Source organism: Pagrus pagrus, assembly GCF_965226575.1.
Source record: "Pagrus pagrus genome assembly, chromosome: 21".
NCBI classification, from domain to species: domain Eukaryota; kingdom Metazoa; phylum Chordata; class Actinopteri; order Spariformes; family Sparidae; genus Pagrus; species Pagrus pagrus.
This window is the reverse complement of record NC_140208.1, coordinates 26,206,785-26,226,984: the sequence shown is the minus strand read 5'-3', so window position 1 is coordinate 26,226,984 and position 20,200 is coordinate 26,206,785. Positions and strand designations below refer to the sequence as shown.

Here is a 20,200-nt window from a genome sequence, read left to right as displayed (position 1 = left end):
TGTGACAGTCATTTTTGTTTACATGTCAGCAGGCAAGCTTCACTCATGCCAGGGATGTATTATGCTTTGTCCTATAGCCTACTTAATTGTATCACTTGGAACATGTTATGAAATGGAGCTATAGTATAGAAGTTTGCTCATAACAGGCCGGCTGGAATACAAAGCAAACTTACCTCTCTCAAATGCACATTCATGGAAGTCTTGTATTGTCATCCCAGGACAAAACACAAACAATGCAGTAATGTAATAATATACATCTTTACATGCACAATAATGAGTCATTCAGAGAGTTATTAAATGTTTTTATTATTTAATTACGCAGAAACCACATGGCAGGTGCTATTTTCCCATCCATAGGCTACTCTAAGTACAGCAATGTGAGGGTTTCATACATGTAGGTTGGATCACTCTTCAGGAGGTGTCCTTACTCTACCAGTAGAGAATGCTTTCCTGAAATTAGTGAGAAAGTAGAGCATACTTTCCCTGGAAGTACAGACTAAAAAAGGGTTAGGGGAAAATCCTAGAGGAAACACTGCATATATTTTGGAGAGGGCCGTCGAGCATGTGTCTTGTAAGTGTAAACAGTGAGTTACTGTTATCTGAGGAGCACGCGTCATAATTGTGAAGGGTTTTTCAGTTGAGCTTCACTGACTACACAGTGTGCAAATTTGTTTCATTTTTATTTTATTTGGCAGGGACACAGTATTTTCATACGTAGTCCCTGGCCACTCACAATGACACACCACCTGTACAGTGAGAAACAATTGTTGCCTGATGTGCTATTAAAAAAGTTGATTAAGAGTTGGGCCTACGAGCATGATTTGTGACACCACAGTTTAGTAGCCAGTCCCGGTCCAAGATTTAATGTTCAGAAGTGTGATGTGTATAGGGCTGCAGCTATCGAATATTTTAGTAATCGAGTACTCTACTGAAAATGACATCGATTAATCGAGTAATCGGATAAAACGTAGTTTTGCTTGGTTAAAGAGCAATTATGAATACACAAGAGAAAATAACATATTTCACTTAATAATGAATGACCAATTGGTTTCCTTTTTTAGAATCAACTGTTTTTATTTCTTAAATTCACAAGCAAGTATTTTCTGGTCTTGAAACATTACCAAAGAGGCAACTGCTAACATAAATAAGAATAAATAAAACACAAATAAAATTAAATTACTTTCAAGATATCAAAAATAAATTAAATTAAATTACTTTCAAGATATCAAAAATAAACAAAATTACATTACTTTCAAGTTATCAAAAACATAAGGCATTTATAAAAAAGAAAGAAGGCAAAATAAGCCTTTATGTTGTGCATAACATGTACATAACAACTGTAAAACACAAGATGCTATTTTGGCATATAGGAGGGGAGACAAAAACAGGAACTTGGATATATCCAATCAAGGCAACAGCCACCCTCTTATTTCTCTCTCTCTCTCATCGTTTGTGTGTATGTGAGTGTGTGAGCAAACCTTTAAAGGAGCTCTTTACTGCAATGTAAGAAGGTAAGCATATCAACATGGTCAGGGCTGAGGCTTGCCCTCTTCTTAGAGGCAATGTTGATGCTGAGAACAGGCGCTCTGAAGGTGTAGATGTTGCCGGAACGCACAGCAGAGTCTTCGCCAGTTGTGCCAAATGTGGATACCGCGCTGCATTGTTTTCCCACCAAGACAGTGGGTTCTCCCTCTTGGATAGGGGCCGTTCTCCGAAGTACATCAAGACCTATGGAATAAGACACACACACACAAACACTTCATTATAAATAACTGCACTGTAATGAGTCCTGCTGATGTATCTCATCTCATATTAATAGCCAAATGTAAAAAATAATGTAGTTACCTCCTGCTGTACAGAATCATTTAACTGCTGCTCCTAAATTTGTCCATCCGAGACTGTGATGATTTACTGAAAAAAGAAGATAAATAATAATTAGTTAATATTACTATGACTAAATGACTTAATACAGTAGGTTCATGGCTGTGCATTTATGAATTTACACCAGCTGACTAGGGATAAATATTTTTTAAAGATTTTGAGTTTTTGCAGTGTCTTTTTGCAGTGTACAATTAAGACAACTACTGTATTGGAACACAATAACCACACACATAATCAATAGAGTGAGACACACTGTGACCAGTGACCAGCTACGTAGTAGTTGACTAAATTTTACAACTGCTTAATTAACTTTATTATGTTTTTATTTCCATCTAGACTCATCAGCGCTGTCCTTTTAAATTTTAAATCAACCCTCTATGAAGTCATGTCGTCACGCTCGTAATAAACTAACCACAAACTTGACAGTAGTCAGTCATAATTAACAAAAACCTAGCCCTCTGCAAGGCTGGCGTTTATGTTCGTAAAATACATTAACGTTGATCACACTGATTTGCTACGTTAATATTACCTTGTCTCCGGTCCTCCGCTCGAGTCCGGGTGTTTTCTGCGGAGATGCTGCAACATGGAAGACGTGCTGTGCTGTACATACATAAATAGAAATAAATAATAATGAAAAGAAAAGAAAAAAAAAAAGAAAAAATTAAGATACACCAGGGGACATGAGCAGTGAAAATTAAGCTGAATTGAAGATATTAAAATGGGAGCACAGAATTATAGTTTTGATAGCTTTCTTGTTATTAGCAGAGGAAATTGACTTGAAATACACCTCCAGTTCTTTCATGAAAACACAAAAAATGGGTTTTACTTTGGCAAATTTACACTTGTGGATATAAAACTTTGCAAGAATTAAAATGAGATTAATTAAAAAATATTCTTTTTCAACTGGAGTGTCACTCTTTATAAATCCAAAAAGGACATTTTGCAAGAGGAGCTCAAAATCACGGCAGATATTATCTAAAATGAATCTACAAATATCTTGCCACAGTTTACGGGTATATTCACATTTCCAAAACAGATGAACAACAGTCTCAGTATGGGAGTCACAAAAGGCACACTTCAGATCAAGATCAACATATTTGAATTTGATAAAGAAGGATTTAACCGGGTAACATCTATGAATAATTTTAAATGACACTTCTTTCACTTTATTAACCACAAAGAATTTTTGAGGAAGAGACCAGATTTTTTTCCAACATAAGTTATTTACACGACTATTCCAATGAAATATTACAGGAGAAACAGAGGTGATATTACATTGGAAAAGAGCACGAATTTTACGATTGTTCTTACTAGAAGATGGGCTAAAACATACTTTACCAACTGGTGAGTCAGTTACATCAGTAAAGGGAGCATCAAGTACAGAAATAGATATATTACTTTTGAATAACATGAGTACACCAGATGGAATAGCATCAAAAACTATGGCATACTGTTTAGGAGTAACTGGTATTCCATAATATTGAAGAAACTCCTCATAAGAAAACAAAACACCATTGCTGTTGAATAGCTGTCTTACCCAAATAATATTATTGCTAAACCATTCCCCAAAGAATATAGATCTGTTCTTGTAAAGTATATCTTTGTTATTCCATATAGAGTAACGGTGTGGTGAAAAATTATGCTTGTATATCATTGACCATGCAAGCAGTACTTGTTTATGAAAGTTGGAGAGACGAATAGGGATTTTTTCTATGTTATAGTTACACACTAAGAGGAATTTTAGACCACCAAATTTAGAAAAAATATGATTGGAGATACAGTTCCATATTGAGTTTTGTTTTTTCAGAAATTGTTTGATACAAAGAAACAAAGTCCAAAAAGTTAAGACCCCCATTCTCATATGTGTTTATGACAACAGATTTTTTTATGTAATGCGTTTTATTTTTCCATAAAAAGTTAAACAACATCTGATCTATACACTGAATGGTTTTACTTTCGATATGTAATGAGAGGGCAGCATAAGTAAGTCTAGATATTCCTTCTGCTTTTGTTATTAGAGTTCTGCCTCTCAAAGATAGATCTCTTAGCAGCCAGAGATTAAATCTTTTTTGAGCTTTTTCTATAATCGGGATAAAATTTAAATCATTTCTGGCTTTCTGATCTTTAGTGATGGAAATTCCTAAATATGTCACAGTACCTTTGACAGGGATGTTTGCTATTGAGCGAGTAGCCGAGTCTTTCACTGCCAATAACTCACATTTGTTTACATTCAAGTATAGACCAGAGGCTTTAGAGAACACATTAATTATATTTAGAGCATGAGGTATTTGAGAGGAGTCTTTTAAAAAAATGGTTGTATCGTCTGCTAGCTGACTAATAACGATTTCTTTTTCTGCTACTGTAATGCCTTTCAGAGTGCTTGATTTAATATAGACGGCTAAAAGTTGGGTGACAAGGAGGAAAAGATAAGGGGAGATAGGACAGCCTTGTCGAATTCCTCGTTTGACATCAAAACGTGGGGTTGTGCCAGAACTCAATTTAATAGAGCAGTTACTATTTGCGTATAATGTTCGAATAGCTTGGCTAAAAAAATGCCCAAAACCAACCATTTTTCTAAAGCGCTAAAAATAAACTGGTGTTCAACAGAATCAAAGGCTTTATAGAAATCTAAAAATAGGATATAACTGTTGTCAGAGATTAAATCAGAATAATCTAACATATCTAAAACCAGTCTTATATTGTTAGATATGTGTCTGTTGTTCATGAATCCAGACTGTGATTCATCTATGACAGTATCCAAAACTAGTTTGAGCCTTTTGGCAAAAGCAATTGCTAGCACCTTATAATCATTGTTTAAAAGACAAATAGGGCGCCAGTTATCGATAAGCATTACATCCTTTTTAGGCTTCGGAATAAGTGTGATTAAGCCTTGAGTTAGTGTTGGGGGGAGTGATTCATTATCTATGCTTTCTGTGAAAACCTTCAGTAAGAATGGGGCTAATTGTTCCACAAATGCTCTGTAAAATTCGGAGGTGAATCCACCCACACCAGGAGACTTGTTGTGTTTGAGGCTACTGATAGAATCAATTATCTCTTGTAATGTCAAAGGAGCATCACACAAATCTCTGTCTGCATCATTAATGTTATTCACCACAACAGAGTCTAAAAAGGCAGATGCATTTTTTTCACAATATTGAGAAGTATATAACTTGCTATAGAAGTTCGAACAATATGTAGCAATTAGCTTGGGGTTATCACATATCACGTTGCTGGATAGAGTTAGTTTTGGAATGAGATTTTTCCAACCTGAAAAAATAGGCAGAATTTCGCTCACCTTCCTCCATCCATTTTTGTCTCGATCTGATAAAGGCGCCTTTTGCTTTGAGCTTATATAAGTTGTCAAGCTTATTCTGATATTCAGTGAGAATTTCTTTTTCGTTCGTAGAAAGATATTCCGGGAGCTTTTGAGAGAGGGAGGTTATGGTGGATATTATCTCGTCCTCCTCTGCATTTCTCCGTTTGGTTAGATCAGAGCTATATTTTCTTAAGTACTTGGCAATTTCAAATTTCATAAGTTCCCACTTGCTACAATATTTATTGTCAATTTGAGCCTCACTCCAGTATTTTCGAATAAGTCTTCTAACTTCAGTCTTTACATCTTCATAGTTTAAAATTGAACTATTCAGTTTCCAATAAGAAGAACGGTTATGACAAGCAGAGGGGAATAGGGGGATGATAATGTGTATAGCTTTATGATCTGTTAATGGTGTAGCCATAATTTGTACTGTTGTGTTCTCTTTAAAGCTCCTGGATATCAGCCAATAGTCAATTCTGGATTGGGAGGATCCCGTCTTATTAGACCATGTGTATACTTTGTCAGTCGGAATTTTTCTCTCCAAATATCTGTCAGATCAAATCTTTGCACGAAGAGCTTTAAATGGCAGCTTTCATTATTGTTTTGTCTTGATGGCCATCTATCTAAATCATTATCAAGAGCAACATTAAAACCCCCACCTATTAAAAGTAAGGCATTAGGGAACTTATTTAACCATATTAATAACTTTTGTTCTATGATGTCAAACAGGTTCTCATTTCCTACTTTAGTGTTATATCCATAAACATTAATGATAATCAAAATAATCTTGTTAAAATCAATCACTTGACATACAAAATGACCATTAATATCAGTATCTGAGTGCAGAATGTTACCTCAGTATCTGAGTGCAGAATGTTACCTTGCACTTTAGAGTGCCTACACCTGCTGAGTGTTCTGATCCGTGTGACAGCCAGATATCATTTCCCCACTGTGACCTCCAGAAATTAACCTCATTAGCTGTGGAATGAGTCTCTTGAAGAAAGAGAAAATCTGCTTTAAATGTTTTAGCGTATAAAAACAAAGCTTTGCGTTTCCCATTATCCCTTAGACCCCTGGCATTTAACGAAAAAAAAGATAAAGACAGTTTGAGATATATAAAAAACAAATTAAAAAAACAACAACAACAACTAGACAAGCAGGAGACAGTTAAGTCGCAAGTAACTTACCACAAACTATTCTGGTACCATCGAGAACTGTACCATAAACAGTCACAATTGTGTGATTTTTAGCGTAAATGAAGTGGCCTTTAAGCCTCTTTTAGTGTGGGTGAACATAAAAATGAACAAGAATATGAAAAGTTAACAACTGGGCTTCATCTCAACTAAGAAGGGATGTAGTGTTCGTAAAATGTTCAGGACCTTCTTTAGGCACTTGTGGTCAAAAAGCAGGAACAAAATGAAGAAGTCCATAGAAGCTGCAAGCATTTTCATCTGGACAGCGTAGTCATTTCTCATATTAAAATAAAAGAGGCCAAATGCACAGACTGATAATAAAACACAGGTTAACAGTTCGAGAAAGTGCATTTAGAGTAAAAAAAGAAAAAAAAGTGCCTTGGTTTTTGCTAGAACGAAGGACTAATTTTTGGTTAATGTGTTGAGTACCTTCATATCAGTTTTAACAGATTCATTTTTCATTGTGGAGGGAAAATTTCCTTGTTCTCAATAAAGCAGCGACCTCCAACGAAGAAAGCCACTTTTCCTTCCTTTCGTGCAGCTTCCACCGCTGGCCACAGCTTCTTCCTATTTTCTCTGTCGATCTGGCAGAGGTCTTCAGCAAAACGCAGACCATGGTCGCGCAGGTACCGGGAGTTCTTGGCAGCTGCCCAGACAGCTCCCCTGTGAACCCGGGACGAAAACTGAATGATGACGCTTCTGGGCCCCTTCGGATTCTTTGTACCGAGGCGATGGACGGTGTCAATCACTTCTGGTAGTCGTTTTTTATCTCCTGGCAAGACGGCCTGACAGATTTTAATCACTTCCAACCGTACCTGCTGGTTCTCTACTGTCTCCGGAATGCCGTTGAGCCGCAGGTTCCAGCGACGAGAATATCTTTCCAGGTCTGTGATCCGTGTTTCCAGTACGCCGGTACGCTTTTTTTCTTCATGGTAAAGTTGTTCAACTTGAGCAACTTTACCTTTCACTGCGTTCACATCCTCACAAATGGAGTGGATTTGTTTCTTCAGGTCCGTAATCCCCGTTTTATTTTCCTGAATCAGTGATTCAAGCTTGTCGGACCGGGTGTTAATTAGCTGGGCAAGTGAGGAGACACACTCTGGAGCGTCAACAAAGTTAGTTTCCATGGCGTTGCCGGCAGTATCTTGTTTACCTTTCTTGCTGGGAGGTGGTTTAGTTGGGGTAACTGGCAAGCTGGGGAAGTCATCTTCATCCATCACGCTGATTTTCATTCCTTCTTTCGCCGCATAACCGTGGTAGTTGTCTATCAGAATATTACGGTTGACGTTAGCTTTGTTAGCCGATTTTGCTTCGTTGCTAACTTCTCCCGCCTTGTCGTCGCGCACTTTCCTCTTGTCCGTACCCAAATTCGGCATATTTTCACGAATGTTCTTTGCAACTTGGAACGGAACACGTTCGTAACAGTTCTTAGTCAGAGGCAGGCTCTCTATTAAAAGTTATTCACCGTTGAATTAGCTTTTGGTAGCAGAGCTCGATTCAGAGAGTGTGTTCACGGCGCCATCTTGGGTCGTTCCGTCTCCTCCTCCTTTCTTCCCCGGTCTTCCCTTGCGTACGTGACGTAAGCACGTTGTGCCACATTGAAAGTAGTCCGTGCGGCCGCTTGAACTACAATTAAATTAACGATTCCTCGAGGCAGAAAAAAAATCCTCGGAACATTTTTTGTATTCGAGGTACTCGAATTACTCGAGGAATCGTTTCAGCCCTAGATGTGTAAACCTGAAGTGTACAATACAAATGCCTACGATTGACTATAGTAAAGTACATTAGGATACATCTTGTGTTTGGCAGGTAAACTTAAGTGAACAATGTTTGTTCAAAGAATAACATTGATGAAATGGATTCCAGATAAATTATCGTGTGGTTATTCGCTTTGCAGTGAATTGTGCAATAGAAATGCTTTTTACTTTTAATAATACTTTTGAGTACGTGTCAGAGCCTGTACTTTTTACTTTTACTTGAGTAGATATTTGGATCAGTACTTTCACTTTTACCAAAGTCGTTTTTTACACAGGTACTTTTACTTCTACTCATCTCTAAAAACAGACTGGGAGGTAGAGCCTTCAGTTACTGGGCTCCTTTACTGTGGAACCAGCTCTCTCCATGGGTCAGCCAGCCTGCCCTCCCTGTTCACGACCCAGTCTGCCACCCACTACTCCCATTAAGCTGTCCTGCTCTCCCTGCCTTTCCTGCCCACCAGAAGCTGCCTTCTTCAGCTCCTGTCAACCATTTCCATGTTTTTCCATATTTTCCGTTATAAACTGTTTTCATGTCCGTATACAACATCTATTGCACGTCTGCCTGTCCTTGGTGAGGGATCCCTCCTCTGTTGCTCACCCTGATGTTTCTCCAATTTTTCCCCTGTTAAAAGGGTTTCCTGGTCGTTTTTCCTCAGTGGATGTGAGGGTTTAAGGGAAGAGGATGTTGTTATGATGCTCATGCTATGTAAAGCCCTTTGAGACAAACTGTTTGTAAAAACAGGCTATACAAATAAAATTGCCTTGCCTTGCCTTGCCTAACCCGCTTGGACTGTAATTCATATTCATGCTACTAGTTTGATCATTGACTGACTACATAAATAGTTGCAGAGAAGATTCTTCAAGTCATATTATATAGGGTTTATACAAATTTGATGTGTTTAGGCCATTTATAAGATCTAGTTAACATCATTAAAAGTAATTTCCAAACACAAAAAACAAAAGCAAAGACAGATTTTGCAGCAGTAGCACACTTTTACTTTGAAGTTCTCAACTGGGTTCGTCACTTGAAACCTAATGCAGCGTCTCTTTAATACAGCAAACAGTAAAACAACCTGATTCCTCTCCCACTCTAGTCAACAAAACATCTGGAAAGTTGAATGCAGCAATATTTTTGTGGACATTATCAAACGGAAGAACTTTTATTTTGAAAAGCACAGGGCAAGGAAGCACATTAGCCAGTCAGAGGACCCGCCCACCAACGGAAACAAAATATTGAGTGGTAAATTTGTTTTGTAAGTGAGAACCAAAAAACAAGAAAACGAGCTGAACTTTTGATTTTCGTTTTTTGCCCCAAAACGAAAAAACGGCTTGTTTAATGGGTTCTGCTTGTGTCAATTATTTCTAGAAAACAGACTGATAAAACATACCTTGGTCACGGACCGGGTCAGCATCCCTTTTTCCTTTTTTCGTTTTGAATCAAAAACAGAAAAACGGTTTTTGCTGTCAGCATCAAAAAACGAGAAAACGAAAAAAACAAAACCAAATGACGGCCAAAATTTGGTTTTTGCAAATTTTATTTTTTTCATTTTTCGTTTCTTTTTTTTATGAATATGACGGCGAATATGACGGCGGACAGACCGGAAGCGGAAGTGAAGTGTAAAACCGTCAAAATAATAGTTTAGCGTGCTGGCGCTAACTTCTTAGCATATTATAGACTACCGTCCTCTCTCTACACCATATGGTTCACATTTATTTTACTTCTGTGAAACTATAACAGCTGGTTGTTTGGAAGAACGTGTTAGGCCTATAATTATAATTTTAGCCAAGTGTGTGAATGCACTTTGTGGAAAAACTTTACTATTAGCTAGGCTTTACATTCCCTGCCTAAATTAAGAACATCTATCAAGTCACCCACAGTCAAGACTAGGTGTCCTGACAGTGCAGGTCTGCAGCCAGACTGTCTTGAATGATTTTGAAAATGAGAACTTATGACTTAAGTGCAGTTGTTTAGCCACAGGGTGGCGCAGTTTTTACATGAATAGTAGACCTCAGTGCTACCACGGCGGATGATGGCCAACACAGCCAGGCTCTGTGTTCATGATGCGGCTCAACAAAAACTAAATCCCCGGACAGACCCAACTGGTGTCACGGCGGTTATGAGCTGCGCCTGTGATCACTTCATTTCAGTCGGGAGGAGCAGGTTGATTTAATGGAGAGCTGTGAGGAATAGCCTACAAAAAAGTGATCACAGCCAAATATGACAATGAGGCAAGCTTTTAATTTCTGACAGCTGAGCATTGCACATTAACCTTCGCCCATTTAAACAAAATAAACGATAGCAACAGCTGTCTGTTTTCTTCCTTTTGTCTTTACCCTTGCTGCCGCGACACAGTGATCAGTTCCATGATAGCCTCCTGGAATGGGCGTGGCTGTTGGTTTACAGCATTGTCGAATAAACTGCATAAAATTATAATTATAGGCCTAACACGTTCTTCCAAACAACCAGCTGTTATAGTTTCACAGAAGTAAAATAAATGTGAACCATATGGTGTAGAAAGAGGATGGTAGTCCTATATACGCTAAGAAGTTAGCGCCAGCACTCTAAACTATTATTTTGACGGTTTTACACTTCACTTCCGCTTCCGGTCTGTCCGGCGTCATATTCGCCGTCATATTCATAAAAAAAAGAAACGAAAAACGAATTTTTTTTTTTTTTTTTTCGTTTTTGATTCAAAAAGGAAAAAAGGGGCGCTGTTTCCGTTTATTCGTTTTTTGGTTTTGACAGAAAAACGGATTATACTTTCATACCCGGACCCGGATTGTACATACATTTTAATATATATCTTGTGTGTTTTACAGTTTTCCAATGGCTGGTCATTTGGGGAACAGATGTGTGAAATCTCCAAGAGCCACACCTTACTGAAACCATACAAAAGCCTCACTGAGAAGGTAGGAGCATGCAGCGGTCTGAGTCTGGCTTCATGTTTTCATGAAATGTTTAATTTAGTTTTAACTTAAGCAGTTGACTGAGTGTCTTTGCATATAGCTGTGCTACTACACATTATCACCGAATGCGAGCTAAATCTGGCCAATTTATGGCTGTATGATTTGGATAGGTTCTATAGGTAACCGCTTTGGGCCAGGTTCAGCCGTGGAATCCTGATTCTGGTGTATCATTTACCACTAGCCTGGAATAGTTGTGGATACCCAGTGTTATGGTCAAATAGGCATGTCAAATTTGAGCCACTGTTGGCCAAAGCTGTTGTTTACTGTGGTGGTAGCTTTACTTAAAGGTTCCCTGTGAACATCGAGTCGCTTTCATCTTTTGTCTAAAATTTAATCATAATCTTGCAGGATAAAGAAGCATATTGCTGGCCAGTCAGAGAGTCTCTGAAGACCATGCTGGCGTGGGGCTGGAGCATCGACAGGATTAGAGAGGGAGACCCTGCCAGCCTCCACAACAAGTCCAGGAGGATATCACAGGCCAGCCAGGTATACACAAACACACAGTGACACATACACACCAATTACATACACACACACCATAAAAGATGAATTTACATTTTGGGTATTTATGTAGAAAGTGACACCAATATATATCCTGTTTTCTTCAGCTGTCTTTTGAAGGAGCTCCAGCCTTCAGCCCCAGACCCATTGATATGAGCAATGTTACACTGTCTAGAGACATGCAGGTAGGTTACTGTATGCACAAGAGGAGAAAACAGTATATAACGGTGTCACAACTGGTATTGACAATAACCGATAATGGCCGCGTTTCCCAGATTCGATCGTTCTTAAGGACTTAAGAAGGCGCTTAAGAAGGGTTCGGCTAAGAAGGAGCGCTAAGATGCGTGTGTGTTTCCCAGATGCGTTCTTAACTGCCTTCTTAGGAGAACCTTAAGATCAAGCCAAAGAAGCTTCTTAAGAAGCTCTTAGTGGGAGCTGTCCACCGCGGTGCTGCTGTGCTGAATCAATCGATGCCAGGCAAATCGATCACCCACCTCTTTATCAGCGCATAAGTGTGTGTGTGTGTGTGTGTGCGCTGTCAGACCGGGCTGTCCAGGCAAAGAGATCCAACAGCCGTTGGATCTCCGCACGGGGCAGCCAGTACTTTGCCTGGACAGCCCGGTCTGACAGCAGGTCCAGTGGGGAGAAGTGCTGACGCACGTATGCATTTATGTAAACCGTCTGGCTTTACGCACAGCGATGCTGTTGGTTCGCAGCGAGAATGTGCTGTATTGCAGCCATGGTTTCTCACACGCGCAGACTTTGGCAACGCAGAGTAGCAGGGGAAGCCTCTCTGGATGAGGTTCAGCTGAGTTTAATACATCTGTTCCCTTGATATCTGTGAAATGCCACAGGGTTGTTGTTTTTTTTATGTGTAGTACTATAAACTCATATATGCAGATGTTGTGGAAAACTTAAACGTGTAATTCAATAAAAAGGTTTTTTTTCATCTACCATTTTCTTATTTTTTTTTCTTGCGCCAGTGGTCCGCAGCTATGAGCGCATTTCAACACTGAGCATTGTTTTATTATTTCGCAAAGTGGAGGATATAAATTTCCCTGACGCGCTTGATCACTGAGCATTCGGTCACTAAGAAGGCTGTTAAGAGTGGGTCAGCTCGATCTTACATTTCCTTCTTAGTGAAAGATTTTCTTAAGCTAAGAGCGACTCTGGGAAACACATCCTTCTTTCACAGCGTTCTTAAGAGCGCTCCTAAGAAGATCTTAGCACTTAAGAGCTTCTTAACGAATCTGGGAAACGCGGCCAATATTAGAATGATATTCAAAAAATGAAGTATTGATATCATGTTTAGAATAGACATATGATGTTTCTTTCTGTTCTTGCTTTATTATAATAGGTGGTGGTAATTCACCTCAACACTGGTTGCCAAACACCATACAAAGGAATTTTTCATAATTTTCTATATAATATTGTTATCGTGAAACCTTGTCGCCACAGTAATCATCAATGAATATCTGATATTGTGACAGCCCTAGTATATACTGTATATACAGTAGGGTCAGAAAGTCTGAGACCACCAGTGAAAATACTTCTATTTTGCATTTGTTTTGAATGTAATACTATTTTCTTGTCATTACAAATGATAATATAAGCCTAACACAATACAAGTAAAAAAGTTGAATCTTTGAAACATTTTCATGAACTTTAGAATGACCTTGCAAAGCTTTGAGGTGTGTTTGGGCTCATTATCCCGCTGCAGTATGAAGTCAAATCAAGGCTTAAGGTTACTAAGGGGTCAGTGTATAGAACTCTAAAACACATTCCTAGAGTACTTATGAATAATTCCAAGTTAGACTGAGATGATATCAGTTTCAAACCCACAGTGAAACATGTTGGTGGGAAGATTCAAGGTTGTTGTTCCTCCTCTGTAGTTTGACTCCTGCACAGAATTGTCTCAACTTGGACCAAGGAAAGGTATCACTCCACTTTTCGAGACATGCTCCACCCTCCGATTTGACCTTTGTGGAGAAGTATTCATAATGAGGATAATGAGCCAAAAACACACCTCAAAGCTTTGACAGAACTATTTGAAGGCCCTCATGGACTTTTCCCCATGCAGGGCTATTGTAGCACTAAGGGAGACTAGTGATATCGTTAAAACCACTAGAAGATGTTGTAGATGATTAGATGAATTGAAATGTGCAGTGTAACAGAGCCAGATGTGTTTAACATTGTGTTTGTCCAGTCTATGGCTGAGCTGCTTGCAGAAAATTATCATAATATCTGGGCCAGGAAAAAGAAAATGGAGCTGGAAGCCAAAGGTACATATAAGACACATCAACACACAGTGTTTTTCCTGATTTGCCATCACCACCAACTTTGTATTGTTGCCATTATTTGATGAAACAAAGACACAGACCAGAGTTTCAGCATACATTTTGGACATAATAGTCTGCATTTTAGCAGTGTAAATGTGCTATTCCACTCATTACAAACTGTTCAACTGTGCATTTGAACTAGGATATAGATCATTAACGAAGCAAAATACACTAATTTCCTCAGAACTGATAGCAAGGACACATATACAATTAACTAAGTATGAATGCGTTTGAGGCTCAGTGTGCTGACCATTGAAAAGGGTGCTCAAACAAATACTGGTCCTGTCTGTGTCAGCCTGTTATCTTCGTTCTTGATCCTGCTGTGTTGCTGTTGTCTAAAGGTGGAGGAAACCATCCTCTGCTGGTTCCCTATGATACACTGACTGCCAAAGAGAAATCCAAAGACAGAGAAAAAGCACAAGACATTCTCAAGTTCCTCCAGATCAATGGTTACACTGTGTCCAGGTAGGAAATAGGCTCTACACTTTACACACTGATTGGATGTACTGTAGAGCAAGAGTTTGTATTAGTTTGATTGGTTGAACTCAAGTATAAGCTGCGATATTTGCTTAACAGTTTGTGCAACAGTGTCTATGTCTTCTGGGTTTGTTTTGACAAGCTTAAAGCAACATTATGTAGATGCTAACTACAAAGAAAAGTCATAAAAATGTTATGTCTTGAAAACTGTGATCCTACCCTCTCACTGAAGATACATGGTGCAGAAACAAGTGAGTGGCGGAGTGGCTGTGACAGAGACAACATTCATCCTGTTACAAAACACTCTACCATCAGATGATTTTGAAGCTGTTATTTTAAGGTAGAAAAGTTACATAATGTTGCTTTAAAGGGACAGTATGGAATTTCACAAAATATGCTTGCTAATATGTTTGCTAATACGTCTGGGCCAAAGTCCTGTTCCATCTCCAGTACGATGGACTGGGATGTGTTTATCCAAAAATACCGCAGAGAGTATAAGGAGAGCAAAACTGTTTGGCTAGCTAGCCCAGTGACAGCTAAAAATTACGACTTTGAGATTTTGTGTACAGTTGACCCACTTACTCTCTGTAATGGATGCACAAATATCCAGTGGGTATCAATCCTTTCTTGTTAATCTTGGTAATATGAAAAGTTGGCGTATTTCCCAAAATGTCAGATTATTACTTCAAGATTATGTCTGTTATTTCCAGAGGGGTGAAGTCTCAGGAGCTGGACACTCCAGCTATAGAGAAACGGTTTGCCTACACCTTCCTCCAGCAGCTCATCACATACGTAGACCAGGCACAGCAACATATGATGGAGTTTGGTGAGATGTTATTCAGTGAATAATAAGGAAATTAGAGCTTTGAAATTAATATAATGCAATGTGCATTCCAAATACTTTTTGTGGGCTAAATTTATCTGGCTGGTGCAGAGAGGAAGGGGTTCTGTATCACCAAAATAACAATTACATGCTGAGTGGGTGGCTACAATTTATGTGAGTGTAAATTGTATACAGTTTTAATTTGGTTACATGTTTTTAGATAAGGCCATGCAAATCATTAGAATGCCTAGTTTGCTATTGACAGCACCGACTCCCTGAAGCAAAGTGCTTCCTGGTGCAGGGATTTTGTGAAAGACGCACCAGCACCACATAATGTGTCAAACAGTCCCCGCTGTTATTTTCTCTGTAAACCTACACACCATTCAGGATGACTAATTCTAGTGATGTAACATAAGGCACCATGCACCACTAACAATTTAAAGAAGTAAGGGGGGCTGTTTTACAGACATAACGTATAGACTCGTGAATCTGCCTTGAATCCATAGACATGAAAAAAAAGACAGGTGGAATACATTTCTAAATCACAGTGTTTATCCAGCTACTTGTCCAGTGTGAAAATTATTTTAAATCTTATATTTGGAGTTACAAGTGTACTTCCCTCTGTGCAGTTTACACGCTGAAGAACACAGTCTGGTAGTTACTGATGAAGAGGGTATTGGCTACCACACTGAATACTCCTTTCACTTTGCGCCACAAATTGATCTGCCTGCAAGATTTATGGAATGGGATTGAAATCTTGAACCACCACAAGAAATGTGCAGATGTCAAGTGAATGTCACAATGTAAATTTGTCCAGATCTTGTTGACATTGACTGTGTTCTTCCTGTTTTAGATGTAGGAACACGACAGATGGGGGAGAAGATTCCTCATGAGCAGCAGATTAAGTTCTTTGGAAAGGTCAGCACTCATCACTTTATTTGATTTATCAATCCATTAAGTATTTAACTATGTTAACTTTGACCTTTGAGTGTTTTTATCTAATGTTTTCAAACACCATATTGAACTATGGGTTTACATTTCCTGAAGAAACCACTGAAGTTGAGGGTGTGCAATATGAAGATTATCTTAACAGTAATCACTTGTCTGCAACAGTAGCCTATTCCAAATCATCTCATAGGGGTTACCAAAACTGCCATTAATTTAAATTACTTCCTATTAACTGATAATTAACAAAAGAAACATTTGATCTACACTGCACATGTAGTATAAACCATTAAGTCAATTTTGGATGTGCCATATAGGTGTTCCTGACACAGCGTAGCTTAAAGGAACAGTTTTCCGAAAATTTAAAATTCAGTCATTATTTACTTACCCCCATGCTAATGAAAAGTTGGGTGAAGTTACATAGTCCACAAAAACATTTCTTAAGCTTCACAGCAAAACAATGTTGCAGCATTCTCCTAAACAACTGAAGTAGCTGGGGACTTGTTTTTAAACAAAAAATAAAAACCTACTCGTCCAGTGTATTCGAAGTTTCTGGAAGCCCAGAGATCCCAAACTGTTTTTAAAACTGTTATTGCACACCCTGTCCAAAATGGATGCATGAGTTACACCTCATGCCAAGGGTGTTTCATTCTTGGGTGAACTTTAAATTGATCTTTGATAGCATTTATGCTGAAATCATTTGCAATTCCAGTTGTATGAACACAGTTGGAGTCCTCTAAATAGTTGAAAGTTTGTGTGAAATAGACAATGATTGTGAAAGACTGTGGTACAATTTTAGGTAAGCCAGCAGCATGAAATAGTAGCATTGAGGTGCCCTTTAGCAAGACTTCTTAACCCTCACCAATTATTTTAAATGTATTTTTTGATTTAACCAAATTATATGCATTGAATGACAAGTGTTGCAATGACACTGACTGCAAAAAACCTCAAAAACAATAGTTTTAAAGACTTTTAACCCAGTTTTTTCTATTTTAAAGATAGACAGACGGTAATCACATTGAGTATCTATGTCATTTAACCCTCAGGTTGTCTTGCCTTTGGTGGATCAGTACTTTAAAAACCACAGGCTGTACTTCCTGTCCACAGCCATCCATCCAATCAGCAGCGGGGGCCATGCCTCCAACAAGGAGAAGGAGATGGTGACCAGGTGAGTGCCGCACATGATACAGCAACAGCCAGATAGAAGCCAACAATGCCAGTACTGCAGGATACAATACAAGTTTCTGTGTACTGTTGTTAAAATGTTGAATAAGACCTTTGACTGTTATTTCCAATTGAATACATGCGTATATCAGTCATTGAGCTATTTGCAGTCTCAACAGCTTGACATCAGGCTGTGTGCCTTTTATATCTCTCCTGCTCTCTCCTTGTCCTTCTCTGGCTCTCTCTCACACCTTTCTTTTATCTCTTTGTTTCCCTCTCTACCTCTTCCTCTCCTTTCATTGAATCTTTTCAGTCTTTTCTGCAAACTGGGAGTTCTTGTCAGACATAGGATATCCTTATTTGGTAAGGACGCTCGAGCCTAATGTTTCCACTTTTGCTCCCGCTCTACTGTTGTTCTGAGTGTGAGTGCAGTATGAATGAATATCATCACCAACTCTGCAGTTCCTCTCAGCTCTACTGAGCTTAGTAATAATAATTATTTCAGCTCATTGTTTTGGTAATAAGCCTCAAACTTGACTGTTTTGGTTCAGTCTCATTTCATCAGCACTATGTGCTCAGCACTAAACAGCCGAAACAGTTAGACTTCAGCTGGTGAACAATGCGGAGCATTTAGCAGCTGAAGAGCCAGGAATTATTAGTTGGTGGTGATCAAACCAGAGCTAACAGGAGAGTTAATTTTGGATTGTGTCTGCTGGAAGCATTAATAGACAAATGTTGGCTAACATAAATGGCTGCATTTATATGATGCTTTAATGAAAAGTCATAATCCATCATCGACAAGTATTTCTTTTATTGATGAATTGCATGGGTATTGCTTAAAACTTCTTGTCAATTCTAGTGCCGATACCATACCCACGTTTGGGTAAATCAACTTTGGTGATTATATTATATTTAGGTCAGGTAGGAATTTAAATCTGAAACTGTCAGTAATTTCCAGAACAGAAATCTGAACTTGGATTTTTTCCAAAATACATATTAAATTGACCAGTGGATGAAAAAATGTTTTGATCAACTGTAATGTCTCCCCTTTAAAAAGGTTTAAGGCACTGTTTGTTCTGTTCATGTTTTTAACCACAGAGCGTTACAGATGAATAGAATAAATTGAATAATCCCAGTGAGCAAAAAGTGGTCTAGATCACGTCTTTTAGACATCATTTATGGACATCCAAAGACGTCTAGAAGACGTCTTCTGGGGAGCCAGAATGAAAGTTTTTATACGTCTTTTCTGGACGTTGTATAGACATTTATATGGCCATGGGAAGATGCATACTGTACATACTGTCTCTTAGCCATGTTGTCTCTCCACCCCAACTGGCATCTTTTTTCTTTGGTCTTTTTTCAGTGTTTTTTATCAACTGATTATGGGCTGGCCAGACGTCTTTTGTCAATGTCGTTTATCAACTAATTCTGGCTGTCAGTGGACGTCCAGATCATAGCCAGTATGAGCGTCTATTCTCAACTAATTCTGGATGTCAGTGGATGTCTAGATTATGGCCTGACTGGACGTCTTTTCTCAACATCATTTATCGACTAATTCTGGCTGTCAATGGACGTCCAGATCATGGCCTGGCCTAACGGACATGATATCAACATATCATGTTGTTTTGGACATCCACAGACATTGCCTGCTCAGTGTGATGGGAATATATATTCAAATAATTTGGCCATTATTTGTCCATAATGTCTTTCAAGCAATACAAAGAAACACCAGAAGCTTGAGTATTATGTATGTACCTTGTCTGTAGGAATGGATTCACTCTGGTCTTCAGGTCCTCTGAATGACATGAAATGGATTCTGATTAGGGATAGGAAAGCATTGGTTAAAGGTGTCCTCAGGGGCGGTTTCTCATATGGGCAGTATGGGCAGCTGCCCAGGGCGGCATTCGTGGAGGGGCCGCATGAGCGCCCACAAAAGAAAAAAAAAAAATACCGAGCGGACAGTCACCCACAGTAACTGGCTCTGTAGCAGCCACCTCTGGGCTTATCTCGGCGGATCACCCCCAGTGCCGACCCGTACCGGCTGCCTTAAATTTGTTTGCATTCAGATAAGTTCACCTACTGGACCTCAGCTCTCACTACTGGTGCAGGGGAGCGGTGAAGCAGGGGATTCAGAATCAAAATCAGAATTCCTTTATTAGTCCCGCAAATGGAGAAATTTGTGCGTCACAACAGCCAAAGGACAGTTCAATATAACAATAAGCATAATAATAGTAAAAAATAAACAATATAATAAAAAGGTAAGAAATAGAAATGTATATACATAATACGTACAAATATAAACAGTAATTATAAACAGTGTGGGCAGTGTATTGTTATTAATAAATAATAAATATAAATATGAGTACAAAATAACTTTACAGGCTTTTATTTATTTATTTGTTTTAAAAGATGACTTTGTCTGTGGTCACAAGACAGATTAAAGAATGGCAGCTGAAACCGTCAGGTGAGACGCACCCTGGTAGCTTGCAGCTGATAATCAGTTTGACCAGTTTGGCTGGGGCTTTTGACATCTGCTAGGCCAACTAACAGCTCCTATTCTTACCAGTTACCGTCTCACGGGCGCTGAAGGTGAGGTTCGCCCAGGGCGTCATGCAAGCTAGGATCGCCACTGGGTGTCCTGTTTAATTTTCTTGTAAACAAACAACATGACTGTTGAAAACCTCATCAAAACGAACTGCACGTATCCTTGAGGAATAGAGAACTTGTTCAATACAATTCTTTCCTTGCAAAACATTTGATTAGATTTTTCTGAAAAGTTTGAAATGTGCATTGTTTACATTGAGTCAAGTTACTAGCACTCATTTTCACTGCCTTTG

The 20,200-nt window shown here is 38.8% G+C and overlaps 1 protein-coding gene and 1 long non-coding RNA gene across 14 annotated transcripts in view; one reads left to right on the top strand and one right to left on the bottom strand.

Annotated features, from left to right (window-relative positions):
- ryr2a (ryanodine receptor 2a (cardiac)) overlaps positions 1 to 20,200 on the top strand; it is a 333,069-nt gene that overhangs the window by 216,114 nt on the left and 96,755 nt on the right. For all 13 annotated transcript variants that reach the window (XM_084342544.1, XM_084342552.1, XM_084342553.1 and 10 more), the window contains 9 exons: positions 10,968 to 11,057; positions 11,463 to 11,600; positions 11,723 to 11,800; positions 13,822 to 13,897; positions 14,296 to 14,419; positions 15,142 to 15,257; positions 16,108 to 16,172; positions 17,246 to 17,367; positions 17,677 to 17,726. In XM_084342544.1, coding sequence (XP_084198670.1) covers positions 10,968 to 11,057; positions 11,463 to 11,600; positions 11,723 to 11,800; positions 13,822 to 13,897; positions 14,296 to 14,419; positions 15,142 to 15,257; positions 16,108 to 16,172; positions 17,246 to 17,367; positions 17,677 to 17,726 — 859 coding nt within the window. The remainder of the gene's footprint in view (positions 1 to 10,967; positions 11,058 to 11,462; positions 11,601 to 11,722; positions 11,801 to 13,821; positions 13,898 to 14,295; positions 14,420 to 15,141; positions 15,258 to 16,107; positions 16,173 to 17,245; positions 17,368 to 17,676; positions 17,727 to 20,200) is intronic.
- LOC311250667 lies at positions 1,477 to 2,838 on the bottom strand. Its single transcript, XR_014621307.1, has 3 exons — positions 2,411 to 2,838; positions 1,846 to 1,911; positions 1,477 to 1,728 (listed from the first exon to the last, which is right to left on the bottom strand). It is a non-coding gene; the product is annotated as an uncharacterized lncRNA (long non-coding RNA).